The sequence below is a fragment of the Punica granatum genome, chromosome 1 (genome assembly GCF_007655135.1).
Source record: "Punica granatum isolate Tunisia-2019 chromosome 1, ASM765513v2, whole genome shotgun sequence".
NCBI classification, from domain to species: Eukaryota; Viridiplantae; Streptophyta; class Magnoliopsida; order Myrtales; family Lythraceae; genus Punica; species Punica granatum.
In genome coordinates, this window is record NC_045127.1 from 42435386 (window position 1) to 42448469 (window position 13084).

At 42.1% G+C, this 13084-nt stretch overlaps 1 protein-coding gene across 11 annotated transcripts; it reads right to left on the bottom strand.

Annotated features, from left to right (window-relative positions):
- Nucleotides 1-663: 663 nt before the first annotated feature.
- Nucleotides 664-7430, bottom strand: LOC116197866 (protein LHY). 11 transcript variants are annotated; one of them, XM_031532725.1, is made up of 10 exons: nt 7185-7430; nt 6960-6981; nt 6459-6648; nt 6260-6371; nt 5942-6003; nt 5513-5599; nt 3072-3296; nt 2778-2966; nt 1544-2689; nt 664-1430 (listed from the first exon to the last, which is right to left on the bottom strand). In XM_031532725.1, exons 3-10 carry the CDS (start codon nt 6495-6497, stop codon nt 1014-1016), a joined length of 2277 nt encoding a protein of 758 aa, XP_031388585.1. In that variant the 5' UTR covers nt 6498-6648; nt 6960-6981; nt 7185-7430; the 3' UTR covers nt 664-1013. The 11 variants fall into 11 exon arrangements, with proteins under 11 accessions (XP_031388585.1, XP_031386406.1, XP_031385629.1 ...); XM_031530546.1 differs by having other exon boundaries at nt 6960-7043; XM_031529769.1 differs by having other exon boundaries at nt 6960-7062.
- Between the last annotated feature and the right edge of the window lie 5654 nt (nt 7431-13084).

Genomic DNA, 13084 nt, shown 5'->3' on the forward strand with positions numbered 1-13084 from the left:
GTAATATATTTTGTAATGTACCAAATGCCACCTTAGGAATGTAGAACTCCACAAAGAAAGCCCAGTCAAATGACTGATGATGCCTCCATTTTCCTAATCGAATTCCCAAAGGCAGCCTCACTTTTTAAAATATAAAATTTCCATCGACCTTATTAGCAATTGAATTTATCTCCAATCTAAAAATTCGGCCAGACAAATTGTGATATCTAATCAATTCCACTGAGCCTATAAACAATTGAATATATCTTTAATCTAAAAGCTCAAACAAATAGATTGTGCTACCCAATTTCTTACAAAACTGAGAATTCCTTTCCAATTTTTCGTGCTACTCAATTTCTTACAAAACCGAGAATTCCTTTCCAATTTTCCGTGCTACTCAATTTCTTACAAAACCCAGAATTCCTTTTCAATTTTCCAATATGGGAGTGACTATTATTCCTAATGCAAATGCTCGACATAAAACCCTTGTATGTTGAGCTCGTAATGCAGAACGTAAGTTAGAACATGTCAAAGTCTGTTACCTGAAGGAGACTCTCCTGCGCTTAAGCCCACAAACTGCAGCTGTGTTCAATTAAAGAAATGTGCAGACGGTATCATCGTCTGCAACATTCTTCTTCGGTAAACTTTCGAGGCCCGGTGATCAGCTGTAAATAACCGTCTCAGTGAGAAGAAAAGGCCACGATCAAGTTACAGTGACAGGCAGACAAATCAGCGGAGGAATTGTCTAGAGGCCACACAAGACAAGGAGGCCTATTTCCACAAGTAGTAAATCCTTATCTAGGTCTCCGCAGAATGAAGTCCCGAGCAATGGTTGCATAGTTCAGGATAGAAACTAATTGGCGACGGCATATTATATAGTACACAGAGACACACACACGACAAGTTTCGTGAGATGTTTGCATGGCGGAAATTAGATGATGAAGAAATAGACATCGGGGAAAAATATCGGTAACCTGCATGCGACCCATGACAAAGCTTGCCCTTGTCATCGAGTATCACGCAGATACCGAATGTCAAGTCGAAGAATCCCCTTCCAAGCGTATCCTTTTTGGGCCTTTCTCTTCGCCCTGGTTGCTTACATTAGCGACCCTCATCTCCTTTGCCTCAACCGAGCACCTCTTGTAAGGTTTGAATCCAGTCCGACGAGACCTAAGCTTTCCATTGCTCAGTCCAATTGCGAGCAGCCCCTCCTCATGACCGCAAGAATGTTGTGCCTTCTCCTCTGAATCGTGATGAGCAGGACAAGGCCCGGTCTTGTTATTGAGGTCTATTGCGGGTGCATCTCCATCTCCTTCTCCCTCTCCTTCGGCAGCTTGCTCCTCATCTTTGATTTTGTCCTCATCCAGCTCCATCCTGTTTGCATTACGGGGAGGCGAAAAACTCTGGGGCAGAATATGTCTGGAGAAAAGTGCTTGAAAAGCCAACCTCCCCTGATGAATTAAATTAGTCAAGCATATAAGGGAGGAAAATATAAATAATACGACCCGGCAAAAGAGAAACAAATATAAGAGAAAAGATAAACAAATGGTATATCGATACTTGCCCCCTCGGAAACCTCCTTCCAAGAATCGTTTGAATTGCTGTTACTTCTCCGACGGTTTCCATGCTCGACTGTTGGGTTATTTGGATCAGGACCAACGAGGGCAGGCTCTTCCTTGCTCTCGTCTTGTTTTTCCAGAGCATCTGTCTCAACTTCACTGCTGGAAGGAGTGTTTGAGCCACATGAGGAACGGTCCACCGGCTTTCCTGCCTCAGTCTTGTTTAAATCAGGGGAATCAATCTCTCCTGAGCCCTTCCCACAATCTTCATCTTTTGAATCATTCTCGAGCTTCTCCCCTCCACATTCTTCGGAATCAGATAATGTTAACGCCGGGGGCTTTGAAGCTGAATTCGCAGCCTGTTCTGTATCAGGATTGTCCTGGTCCAGGTGATCTTGCGAGGACTTCTCTTGAAAACCTTTCTCCATTGGGTCCATCTGGGTTACAGGAGCTTGACCAGTATCTGCGGGAGGGACAACTGAGGAGGATGGCATAGGGCAGGTGAACCCAGCTTGCAGAGGAGCACAGAGAGGGAGCAATCCATGGGCTGCCCACCATGCAGCTGCAGCCGCAACGGTAGTAGCAGCAAGGGCCGCCATGCTGGGGGTTGAGCTCATTTGCCTAGCAGGAGAGTCCGCTGCAGCACCGTCCATGCTCGGGTAGGGCCAATATGTTGCCGCAAAACTTGCTGCTGCATGAGCTGCAGGGTTCTGTAACAGAGTGGACACCAAGAGACTTGAGAATGCGGAGGAGATGTGGAGAAATGACTGATAGTCACTGTGGTTGTGATGAACAGGAGTAAATGGCGGGTGAAAAGCTGGGAATGATTGGTGCTCAAATGTCGGGTCATTCCTATGATGATCAGTAGTTGCAGATGCTGCAGGATTTGCAAACAGGTTAGGTTGTCCATTAATATCTCTGGTAAGGTGGAGTGGCACGTCCATTGAAGGAGCCTGGGGAGACCGTCCTTGCTTTGCGTCTAAGACGTGAACAGGAACATTCCTCGGGTAGTTTTGAGCCCCTTGTATCTCATCCGTTGGCAGTGCTAGTGCTACAGTTGAATCATCCGTTCCGCACTGGACTGTTTTCTCTTGGGAAGCCTCAGCAATCTCCATATTGCTCGTTTTGCATGTGCTGTTGTCCTGAACTGCCTGTTTTGCATTAAATATAACCAATTAATTTCATGCTCCAAGCTCAAATAGCTACAAAAAGATACAAGCATGTTTTCCTGTTTCTAACCTCTTTCAGTGAAGGTACAAGCTCCTTGAAAGTGCATGGATTCCTCATTGCCAATGGGATCGTCACTGGACTCGTGATTGCTGAAGAGACAGATGAACAGTGAGTATCTTGTATCACATTGAAGACTTCAGAACAGTTATCATCCTGATTTTCTTTTGCATTTGCCGACTTTTCTCCAGCACTAGCTCTCTGAATTGGATGCAGAAGTAAAAATTGGTAAAATTGCAAAGAACTCAAATCCAGAATACAGGAATGAAAGAAAAAGAACAGAATTGCAAAAGGAAATTCAACTACTTCAGGAATTGGCTCTCTCTCCAAATTGAGTCCTTTTTGGCAGAAGGATGGTGAAACAGTGGTCAGAACTCTTCCATCTTTTGCTCCAGCTTGCAGTGCAATCGCACCTGCACCAGTCTTTCGAGGATATGGATTGCTTGGTTTCCTCTTCGGGCGCGGAGGTGGAATGTCTATATCTAGAGCTTGTCCTATTGGAATGCCCTTCATGAGCGCCTCCTTTTCCAACTGATCGCATCCTCCAACAAAGACAACTTAATTTCAGACAAACTACTACAAGCCACCACCAGAACTCAGCTGAAGGCGAATGCAAGTGCCATCACAATTGATTTTTCATCAATTGCAAGAAAAATTGGTAAAGAAAGAATTATCAACCTCTCAAACCGATAGAGGAGTGATTTTGGACATCCAATCAATTTGTGCCCCAGCATGGGTCACCTTGGTTATAGTATATGCTTCTTTATAATGCAAAAAGGATTTAACGGAACAAATTTGTGGAAACTTAGATTGGCTTTGAGGGATTTTAAAGGAGATATACATACAACTATCGTGCAATCTCAAATAAAGAAATCGAAGTAAGACATTCTCTATTTGGGAGATATAATGCTGATAATATAGACCAACAAAGGGCCAGGGAACATACATCAGTACTTTTAAGGATTTGTTATATGTGAACAATTTCATTAAACAGTCCCCAGGACAAGATAAACTATAAAAAAATTTCAATTCGAAGACCTATAGGGGAAATTCATCATTAAACCGAAAAATGTAATAATAGAAAAGGGAAACTTCACCAATAAGCTTAAGAAAATCATATAAACATGCACACTACATTTTGCATATGCCAAATAAAGCAATTTGAAGTGTGGCTACACAAAAGAGGAGGCAATTCTTGTTCATCAACGTTAAATCATGAATAATGACCACATCATGATGCAATGCTTTACAAAATACTGGATGCATTTGGACAGTCAAGCCTCTGGCCCCTCAATCCCATCACAGAAGCTTGGTTATGTTGCAAACAATAAGACCGCATCAATATGTCATTACTTCGGAAGAAATCAATAACGTCACTAATTTTCCTCTCTTCATCAAAACTCAAAAGGACCAGCTGGTCTGATGAGGGGCTCAGGAATTAGCTGAGAGACATCTTTGGTCAAGAAACTGTTTAGCCTATCCTACGCGACAGAAAGCAGGATATCTTCCTCCATCTTAGTCCAGCTATCTCATCTAACGAACTAAAAATTTGTCTAACATTGGCTCAAAATCTTAGGAACACATTAAAGAATACCCCCACAGAGTAGAACTTATTAGTTGATAAGGCATCTAGACTGTAACAATCTATAATCTGCTGTCATCAGAAGAAAGATACGATGAATATCAGCAATGAACCCGTCTAAGTCCAAGCTTCAGAAACTAGGTTGCTTCCTTGCAGAAAATTATAAATGCTCTTCCAGATGCAATCTTTGGAGCAAGTATATTTCTTCATTTATTTTCCCCAAAAAAATAGAAAGGCAACATCATCAATAAAAGAATCAGTTTAAGGATGCTAGTAGTCATCAATAAAAGAAAATACAAAATATGAATGCCTTAACACACCGCATGCAAGTTCGAAGGGTGAAGCCGCTCCATGTTAAAAGTGAGGGCAAGCTTTGAGTACAAAAGGACTTAAAAGAGAGGCCCTAGTTGTCTTAGTTCTTCATGATGGAGAAACCACAAGGGCTGACCAACCTTATGCGTCAGAAGATAACTTATCATCTGTCAATGCAGTCTGTCATTGTGTAGTTATTTGGAAACATCTCAGAACCATCGCCGGCATTCAATTAACAGGACCACAATACTATTCCCAGCTGAGTTGTATGATAAAACCAAATATAAAATATTACAAGAGACTCACTCCAATAGTATCGTTTCTAGTGTCTTAATTTCTCTAATTAACATAACCAAGAAGCTTCAGTACCTACTAAAACAAGTTTCCAAGCTTTCACATTGAATCACATGTTCAGGATGACTTACAATAAGAAAAAAATAGCACCGCCTCCAAATTCAACAGTGAGCATTGAGACAAGAACATTTCATTCATTAAATTTTTTATGATTATAAACAAAATTAGATTTTAGACGAATCCTGAACACAGTTAGCAGCTACGAGTGCCAAAGAAATTAATAATCAGCTCAGGTACCAAACATCTTCATTTTCCATGTTAGTTGTTCTGCCTCTTCCAACTGTTCGTTTCATATTTAACATAACTCAAATCCCTGTGTACTATACCACTTGACCATGAGATGACCGCAAAGCATCAAAGACAGATCCTGAATTATGCCACTGTTACAAGAGAGAATGGCCTGTCGTCGTTTTAGCAGTACAAGGAACAATGTGCATAGCCAATTATGCAGCGGCAACAAAAGAGGGTAATAGTAGTGCATAGTTTGCGTTGCGCTTACAGAAAGCATCCAAGAAGGAGAAAGCATCAATGACGGCCCCGGGATTTTGATTGATGAGGGGCGAGATGGAGAGTTGAATTCATGAGACTATAGGGCAAAAACAGATAACTTCATCAAAAATCAAGAGAGTCCAGGGAAATCTTTCCAGACTCTCATATCGACCGATTTATATGCTCGTAGCGACATCATTCTTTCAGTTATATGGTATTGCCATCTATTCACTGCCGCAGACCCATATCCACTTTATAGGCTTCCGTCCAGACAGATAGCAATTGAAATTCTTATCATGTGCCCTTATCTGTCAATCTGACCATTCTAGCCCTTTCTATAGAAAATGAGCAATAGAATACATTGAACTGCATTACCAGTACCAAAGAGCACAAACTATAGGCCTCTTATACAGCCAGAGATGAGAGGGTAGCCATTAACCTTTGAAAAGAACTTTTGAGCATGACTTCTGATCTGAACAGCAGTCTTTGTTCCTATATGTTCTGCGGAGCACCAAGCAAAAGAGAAAAAGGAGAGAACGAATGGGTACCCAATTAACAGGTATAAACCACAGGAACTCTATACTGAATGAATCTTTCTATGAAATAACCATAGTTATCAATTAATTAGCTAAATACACGAGTTGTATGAACACAGTAGAAACTAACATATAATCGCCACCTGCAAATTCGACAAGAAGCCCTATATTGGCATGTCAATCAGAGGACAGAATGAATAGGAATCAAATGGGATAAACACCTTCAATGCGCTGCCAAGCTCGTCCATAGAGCTTCAGGGCTTCCAGGAACCTGTTATGCTCCTCCTCGGTCCATCGCTCCCTTTGCTTGGTGATAGTGTAGGGCTTCCTCGTCTGGGATTCAGATATTGACACACAGAGTAGATAAACTTTTGAAGGAACCTTAAAGAATCAAGAAGAGTAAAGTAACAGAGGTATGACCTTGATGATGACGTCTTCCCCGGAGGAGTAGGTGTCCATGAGCGGATCCGGGCAGCTGCGAGTTGCTTCAAATTCTCCCGAACCAGCAACTGATAGAACAGGAACCTTCTTTCGCCTCTTCTGACACAACTATCATGGCCACGACGGTAGAAGCGGGACAGTAGAGGGGCGGCGTGGGAGAGCACTAGTACTGCAAAAGAGAAGAAACAACAGCAACTGATAGAGATCCGTCTACGCTTTGAATCATCACAACTATGCATTCCACTTCGGAACCACTCAAAAAGAAACTATCAATATGCGCGAATTGGGGGAAGTTCTTCACCAAGTTCCAGGAGGAGAGCGTTTCCCGAAACCACCGTGACCGATACAGACCAACACAGAGTGGGTGGAGAGAGAGGGAGGAGGAGGAGGAGGAGAGCGGAACACGACACTCCTTCTCCTCCAAAACCGACCCCGAACCCGAAACACACAAAACAAAACTCCTCAATTCAGAATCCTCACCAAATCGATATCTGCCGAGCCCCTGCCAAAGTATCTCACCAATCAAAAACCCTGCCCCTAACAAACTTTCTCAATGATCAGCAACTGCAGCAGCATCAACTCTCTGCTCAGCTGAGAATGAAAAGCAACACACAGTATAAAAAAAAAAAAAACAAATAAACATCGCCGTGGGGAGATTGATCTTCGCCCTACGCAGAGCAGAAAGGGGGGATTTCAGGGAATGACCTTGTGGGGGAGAGTGAAGCGGATGTGAGCTAAGCCATGGGAGCGAGTCGAGTCGAGTCGAGTCGAGGATCACGCATCCATCGGAATGCTCGCCGGGATGCCCAGACACGGGATTGGAACTCGCAATGGCGGATCAATCGGAACGAAGCAGAAGCAGAAGCAGAAGCAGAAGCAGAACAGTAGAAGCAGGAGGGAGAAGAGGGAGAAGAAAAGCAGGGGGGGGAATGAGACCTAAAGCACCAGAAGCTACAGCTTGCGGTGGACTGAGGAACAATCTCAGCCACTACTAATTCTTGTGGAATTATTTTTCTCGCAAAAATTTAATCATTTTCCAGCATTTATTTTATTTATTCTTTGATTTTTAATTCGAAATTCAGGTCACATATTTGAGGCTGCGAGGCCGCGACGGGGAGGAGGCATGTCCACGTGGAGCGAAACTAGTGGCTGGCTCCCCAAAAGCACCAACCCATGCGCTTTTCTCCCCTCAATCTATTATTTCTTTTTCTTTTTTTAATTTTGTTGCTCTTTTAATTGCCGGGGTGGGCCCCGCTCCCCATCTTCAAATCTCGACCACAAGCTCCATCCCGGGGTTAAGTCTGTAAAAGCGCATCCAACGTTGCATGGCGGGCCCGGATTACGTGGCGCCGTTGGACCAATCGGGATTCTCTGCCCCTGCTTGACAAATTTGCCCTTTTACTGGGACCGGCCAACGCATAATATCATATTATTATATCATATCATAATATCATAATATCAAATTTCCGCCGTTGGACCATTGCGGCTAGCGGCAACGCAGCAACTATTGTCGTGGGCAAGAGCAGTAAAGTAGAGGAGCAGCGACTCATTGACGTGTGTGTTGCGGACTGTAGAGCAAGACAAAAACGAGGAGGCTCGGGGAATATCTACTAGGTGAGGTTGTCAAAGGAGATCTACCATGTGAGGGGTCGGGGAGCCCCGCTATTAGAAGGGAGGGGCTCAAGGTTCGGGAACACTCTGTTTTGTGGGGGTGAGGAGTGCTAGGTTTTTTCTCCGATTTAATATATTAACATTATAATATATATATATATATATAAATTAATTATAATTCTGATTTCGATTTCGATTATGGATACTCAATAGAATCGGAATCGGCTTTCACTGGTTCCTCACAATGCTACCCGATCCTATCCTATTCTTCTTTGGATCTATCCAAAACCTACCCATTATTATAGGTTTTCGAATATACCGGGCACTCATGCAAATTCCTAATTATCACGTAATATTTTCCCTATTCTTCTGGGTTTTTCTTTCTTTCTTTTTTGAATTTTTCTATGGATAATAAAATTCAATGAAATTTTGTGGCCTGTGTGAGATTGGAGGGGTATGGGACCGTAGGGAGAAGTATGAAAAGGGCACCGTGCGTTGGCCTACGTGGATCCCATGGGTGCTACGTGGCGTTTGGTGGATAGTGCGACTCCGGGAGAGAACACCATAATATGTGGACTTGGAACTAGAACCGTTGAAATTTTGATTTTGGATTCAGTCCGATGATCTCACGCTTCCTCCTGCTTTTGATTGAAAGCAAATGGTGCTACTAAAGAGTTTGGCAACGTTAAATTAGATTTGAGAAGGGACGGATGCAATCGGGATTCGACGTGACAATCGATAAGTTTCTTGTGTTGTTTACAGTTTAGTTGTGAAATTCATGATATAGATTTATCTTGGAATGAAAAATTATCGAACCGTTTCGGGAAAATTGCACTATAAGCTACGTTTTTTTTTTTTGCCACTTTCGCTTCCTAGCATGTCTTTTAAACTTGGAGCATCGCTGTACAAAATCGGTCTATTCTATCAAATCTAACATGCGGTTTAATGTCAAGAAATTAAAAGATGAAGATGTAAAACCGAGCTGGCCTTCACGGAAGACCGTCCCTGCACATGTGACGCAATATGTGGACAAAATAAAATATAAAAAATAAAGAAAATTATATATATATTTTTTAAAAAAAATACAATACCTCAAGCGAAGGGAATAGGGGCGATTGGGCCGACGTCACTCTCTCCCCCAAGACAAGATGAGATTGTCACTCGCTAAGTAAATAATCACAATCCAAATTAGTTGAATCATTTACGAGTCCAATCATATCATAATCGATCGTACAAAATACATAACATCGACATGACCATGATAATGTGATTTTAAAATATTAACATAACGATAATAAAGATAATGACAAGCCCCCGAGCCTTAAAACATGGAAGATTCATCATTTTCTAATTTTCTAAAATTTAACCTCATCTCTGTTCTGCTCGACCTCTAACTCTCTGTGTATGTTTTGGTTTTGGCCGGAAGAGAATGGAGAAGACAGCTTAAATAAGCAAAGGAAGGCGGTGGATTTTAAGGGATGATTAAGAAGAAACGTTGAATTGGCCGATTTCAATGGAGGATATGGCACATGTAAAAGCAATTTTACACTTGGAAAGTGAAATTTCAAACATATCTCATACCAGTAGAAAATCATTTTAAAATCAATTATCAAATATCAAATTATATTGGCAAATAAAAAATATGGAAATTTACGTGTATAGCTTTATGTAAAAATTACATACATATATGATATGATGCGTGAATGTATCTTTATAAAATTAAAATTTAACTTAATATATACGTGTATAACACTACAAAATGTCGAAATTCCATGCATATACTCAGTGTTCCTTCCGTGTTTTGTCGATGTGGAATTTGCCTAGGATGTTACACTTGGACCTCCCTTATAACCAAAAAAATAAAAAATAAAAAATAGATTCTCTCTTCTGCCCAATGTATCTAATATTATTTCGATCGAATTAGATGCCGATAACTATCTACTATGGAAGGCTCAAATTGAAGCCATTCTTCTTTGTCAGGATCTCATGGTCTATGTTGTTGGTCATGCCCTTGCCCACCTTGGTTTGTTGTCGATCCTGCCAGTGCCCCGATCATCAATCCTCTTTTTGTCTCATGGAGCAAGACCGATCGATATATTCTTCGTAGTATCATTAATGCTACTACACTTTGGACTGAAATTTTTCTGGAGGTTCATGATCCTCGCTCTCATGAAATCTGGGGGACATCACACGCCACTTTGTAGATCAATGTGCGCCCAAAGAGATTGGCCTTAAGCTCACCCTACAGAATGCAAAACTAAAGCTTGATCAATCATTTGCAGATCACCTTCGTCAATCGAAGGCCTTCGCCGAGTGTGTTTCTATCAAGGATCTTATTCTTCAGGCTTTAAATAGGCTGCCTCAGGAATATGATTTGCCTTAGTTGTTTCTGTGACTCATGGTTCGATCCTCTTACGTTTATAGATCTTCGATCAAAGACTGTTAATTCAAGAACAAAGGATTCGACATAGCCTCTCTCAGCTGAACCCACCCAGCATCGGCATTTGTCACGTCCAGAATCAAAACAGTGCCCAATGTGGGAGAGGTCGTAATTCTCATGGCCGTGGTGGCCGTGGATTCGATAATGGAGGTGGCCATGGGTTTCAACAGTCCGGTTCCTCATCTCAACTCCCGGCCGAGGAAGGGGTGACCAACAACAATTTGTTCCTTCGTTGAATGAATCCAGCGTCCTTGGTTCCAGTCCGTTGTCAGTTTGTCAGATTTGCAATATCATCGGTCACAAGGCCATTCAATGTCACCAGTGGTTTTAATCATGCTTTTATACGACATCGGGACATCGAGAAGTCGCTTTCATCGCTTTCTATTGTTACCTATTAAAGAAGCAACTTGACATACCAGCTCAGAGTCTCTACATTTACTTCGTGTTTATCGGGTCCTGACTTGGCTAGAAACCTTAGTTATGTTTGTCAGTTGTGCCATGATAATGAGTGCTCTACTAATTTTGATGGCCGATCATTTTGTTTGAAGGATCAAAAAATGGGAAGGTGCTTCTACGAGCTGATTCGTTCGAGGGGGGCTTGTACCCCGATACCCAATTATTTGGTGTAATCCACAATCATCTTCCATTGTTGCTTCAAGTGCATCTATTGTCCCATGGCATGCTCGCTTAGGTCACTCCAATGGTCAAGTTTTAGGAAACCTAGGGAAGTTGAGGTTTTGTTCAGTTTAATGTTCTTTTTTGTCCAGGTACACATGTCGTCTTCTTCTCCTCTATTCTGTGATCCTCAGATCGAGTCTTCATCCTCTCCTTTGCCGGCACAAATAAAATCTTTCCTTCATTCAAGTTCATCTCCCTCTTCTTCTCCACAAATCTCCCACCATTCCATGATTACTTGGTCTTAATCCGGAATTTCAAAGCCTTGTTATCTTCTCGATTTATCTAGTGTTAAAGTTGAGACTCCTACATATTATACACTAAGGCATTGCAGGATCCTCGATGGCCAATGAATTTAATGCCTTGTTTGCAAATCGAACTTGGGATCTTGTTCCGCCAGATTCTACTAAAAACTTCGTGAGCTGTAAATGGGGTTTATAGGATAAAAGGAATGCCTAGATGGCACGGCTGAGCAGTTCAAGGCTGTTTCAAGAAGTAAGCAGGGCTGATCAGATCATGATGAGACTTCTAGTCCGGTTGTTAGACCTGTTACTATTCGTGCTATTTTGTCCATTACTTTTATCAGGTGACTGGCCGATTCGTCAATTGGATGTGAAGAATGCTTTTCTTCACGGCATTTCGAATAAAGAGGTTTGCATGAAGCAACCTCCTAGCTTCACTCATCTAGATTTTCTGAACCACATTTGTCATCTTAAAAGGGTGATTTACGATCTCAAGCAGGCTCCTCGTGCCTGGTTTTCTTGGTTCAGCGACTATCTTCTGTTTTTATCGGATTCGTTGCTAGCACAGCCGGCTCCTTTTACATATGATGATACCGTGCTGGGTATCAGATTTATTTATATTACTCTTGTGGAGGATATTATTATTACTGGTGATTCCGCTTTCGGTATTAAGTTCTATCATCTCCCAAATGTCTGTTGAGTTTGCCATGAAGGATCTGTTGAGTTGGCCATGAATGATCAGGGGATCATTATTATTATTTTGCATTGAAGCATGACAACATGTACCCGGGATTCATTTATCTCAGTCGAAGTATATTTCTGAACTTCTTCGACATTTCAATCTAGATAAAGGTCAAGCTTGTCTCGACACCTCTTGCCTCTATGATGTCGATGGCAATGGATGGTGAACTTATTTCGGATTCTGCTAAGTACATTCTAATGGTTGCTGCACTTCAGTATGTCACTCTGACCAGGCTTGATAGTTCTTTTGCTGTTAGTGTTGTCGATCAATACATGCACCAGCCATGTGTTCCGCATCTTCTGGCCGTGAAGCAGATTTTTCGGTATTCGGCTAGGACCATTTCCCATGGTTTCTGATTGAACGATCTACTCCAGCTTCTCTTACAGCATATCCCGGACGTCATTCAATTGGCTGGTTGGGCTGATACCACCCAACGTTCCACCTCTGGCACGCCAACAAGCAGCCCACTGTTGCTCGTTCTCTAGTATTGAGGCAGAGTATTGCTCAGTTGCTCACTGTGTTGCGGAGGCTGTTAGGATCTGTCACTTATTGCGGGAATTTGGCATCTCTTTATCTACTCCTCTCACGATCTTCTGCGAAAATGTTTTTGCCACCTATTTTAGTTGTGAAACCGGTCTTTCATGCTCGTACTAAGCATATCGAGCTTGATTTCTGTTTTGTTGCGTGAACGTATGGCTACTAAGGCTCTTCGAGTTCATTATGTTCCAAGTACCGATCAATTTGGCGATATTTTCACTAAAGGTCTTTCTAGATCCCGTCATGCTCTTCCTAGGTGCAATGTTCGTTATGTTCCTTCTAGATAACTCTCTCATCTCTCTCTCGTCTCCCTTCTCTCTCTTGTCTCTCTCATCTCTCTCTCTCTCGTCTTTCTCCC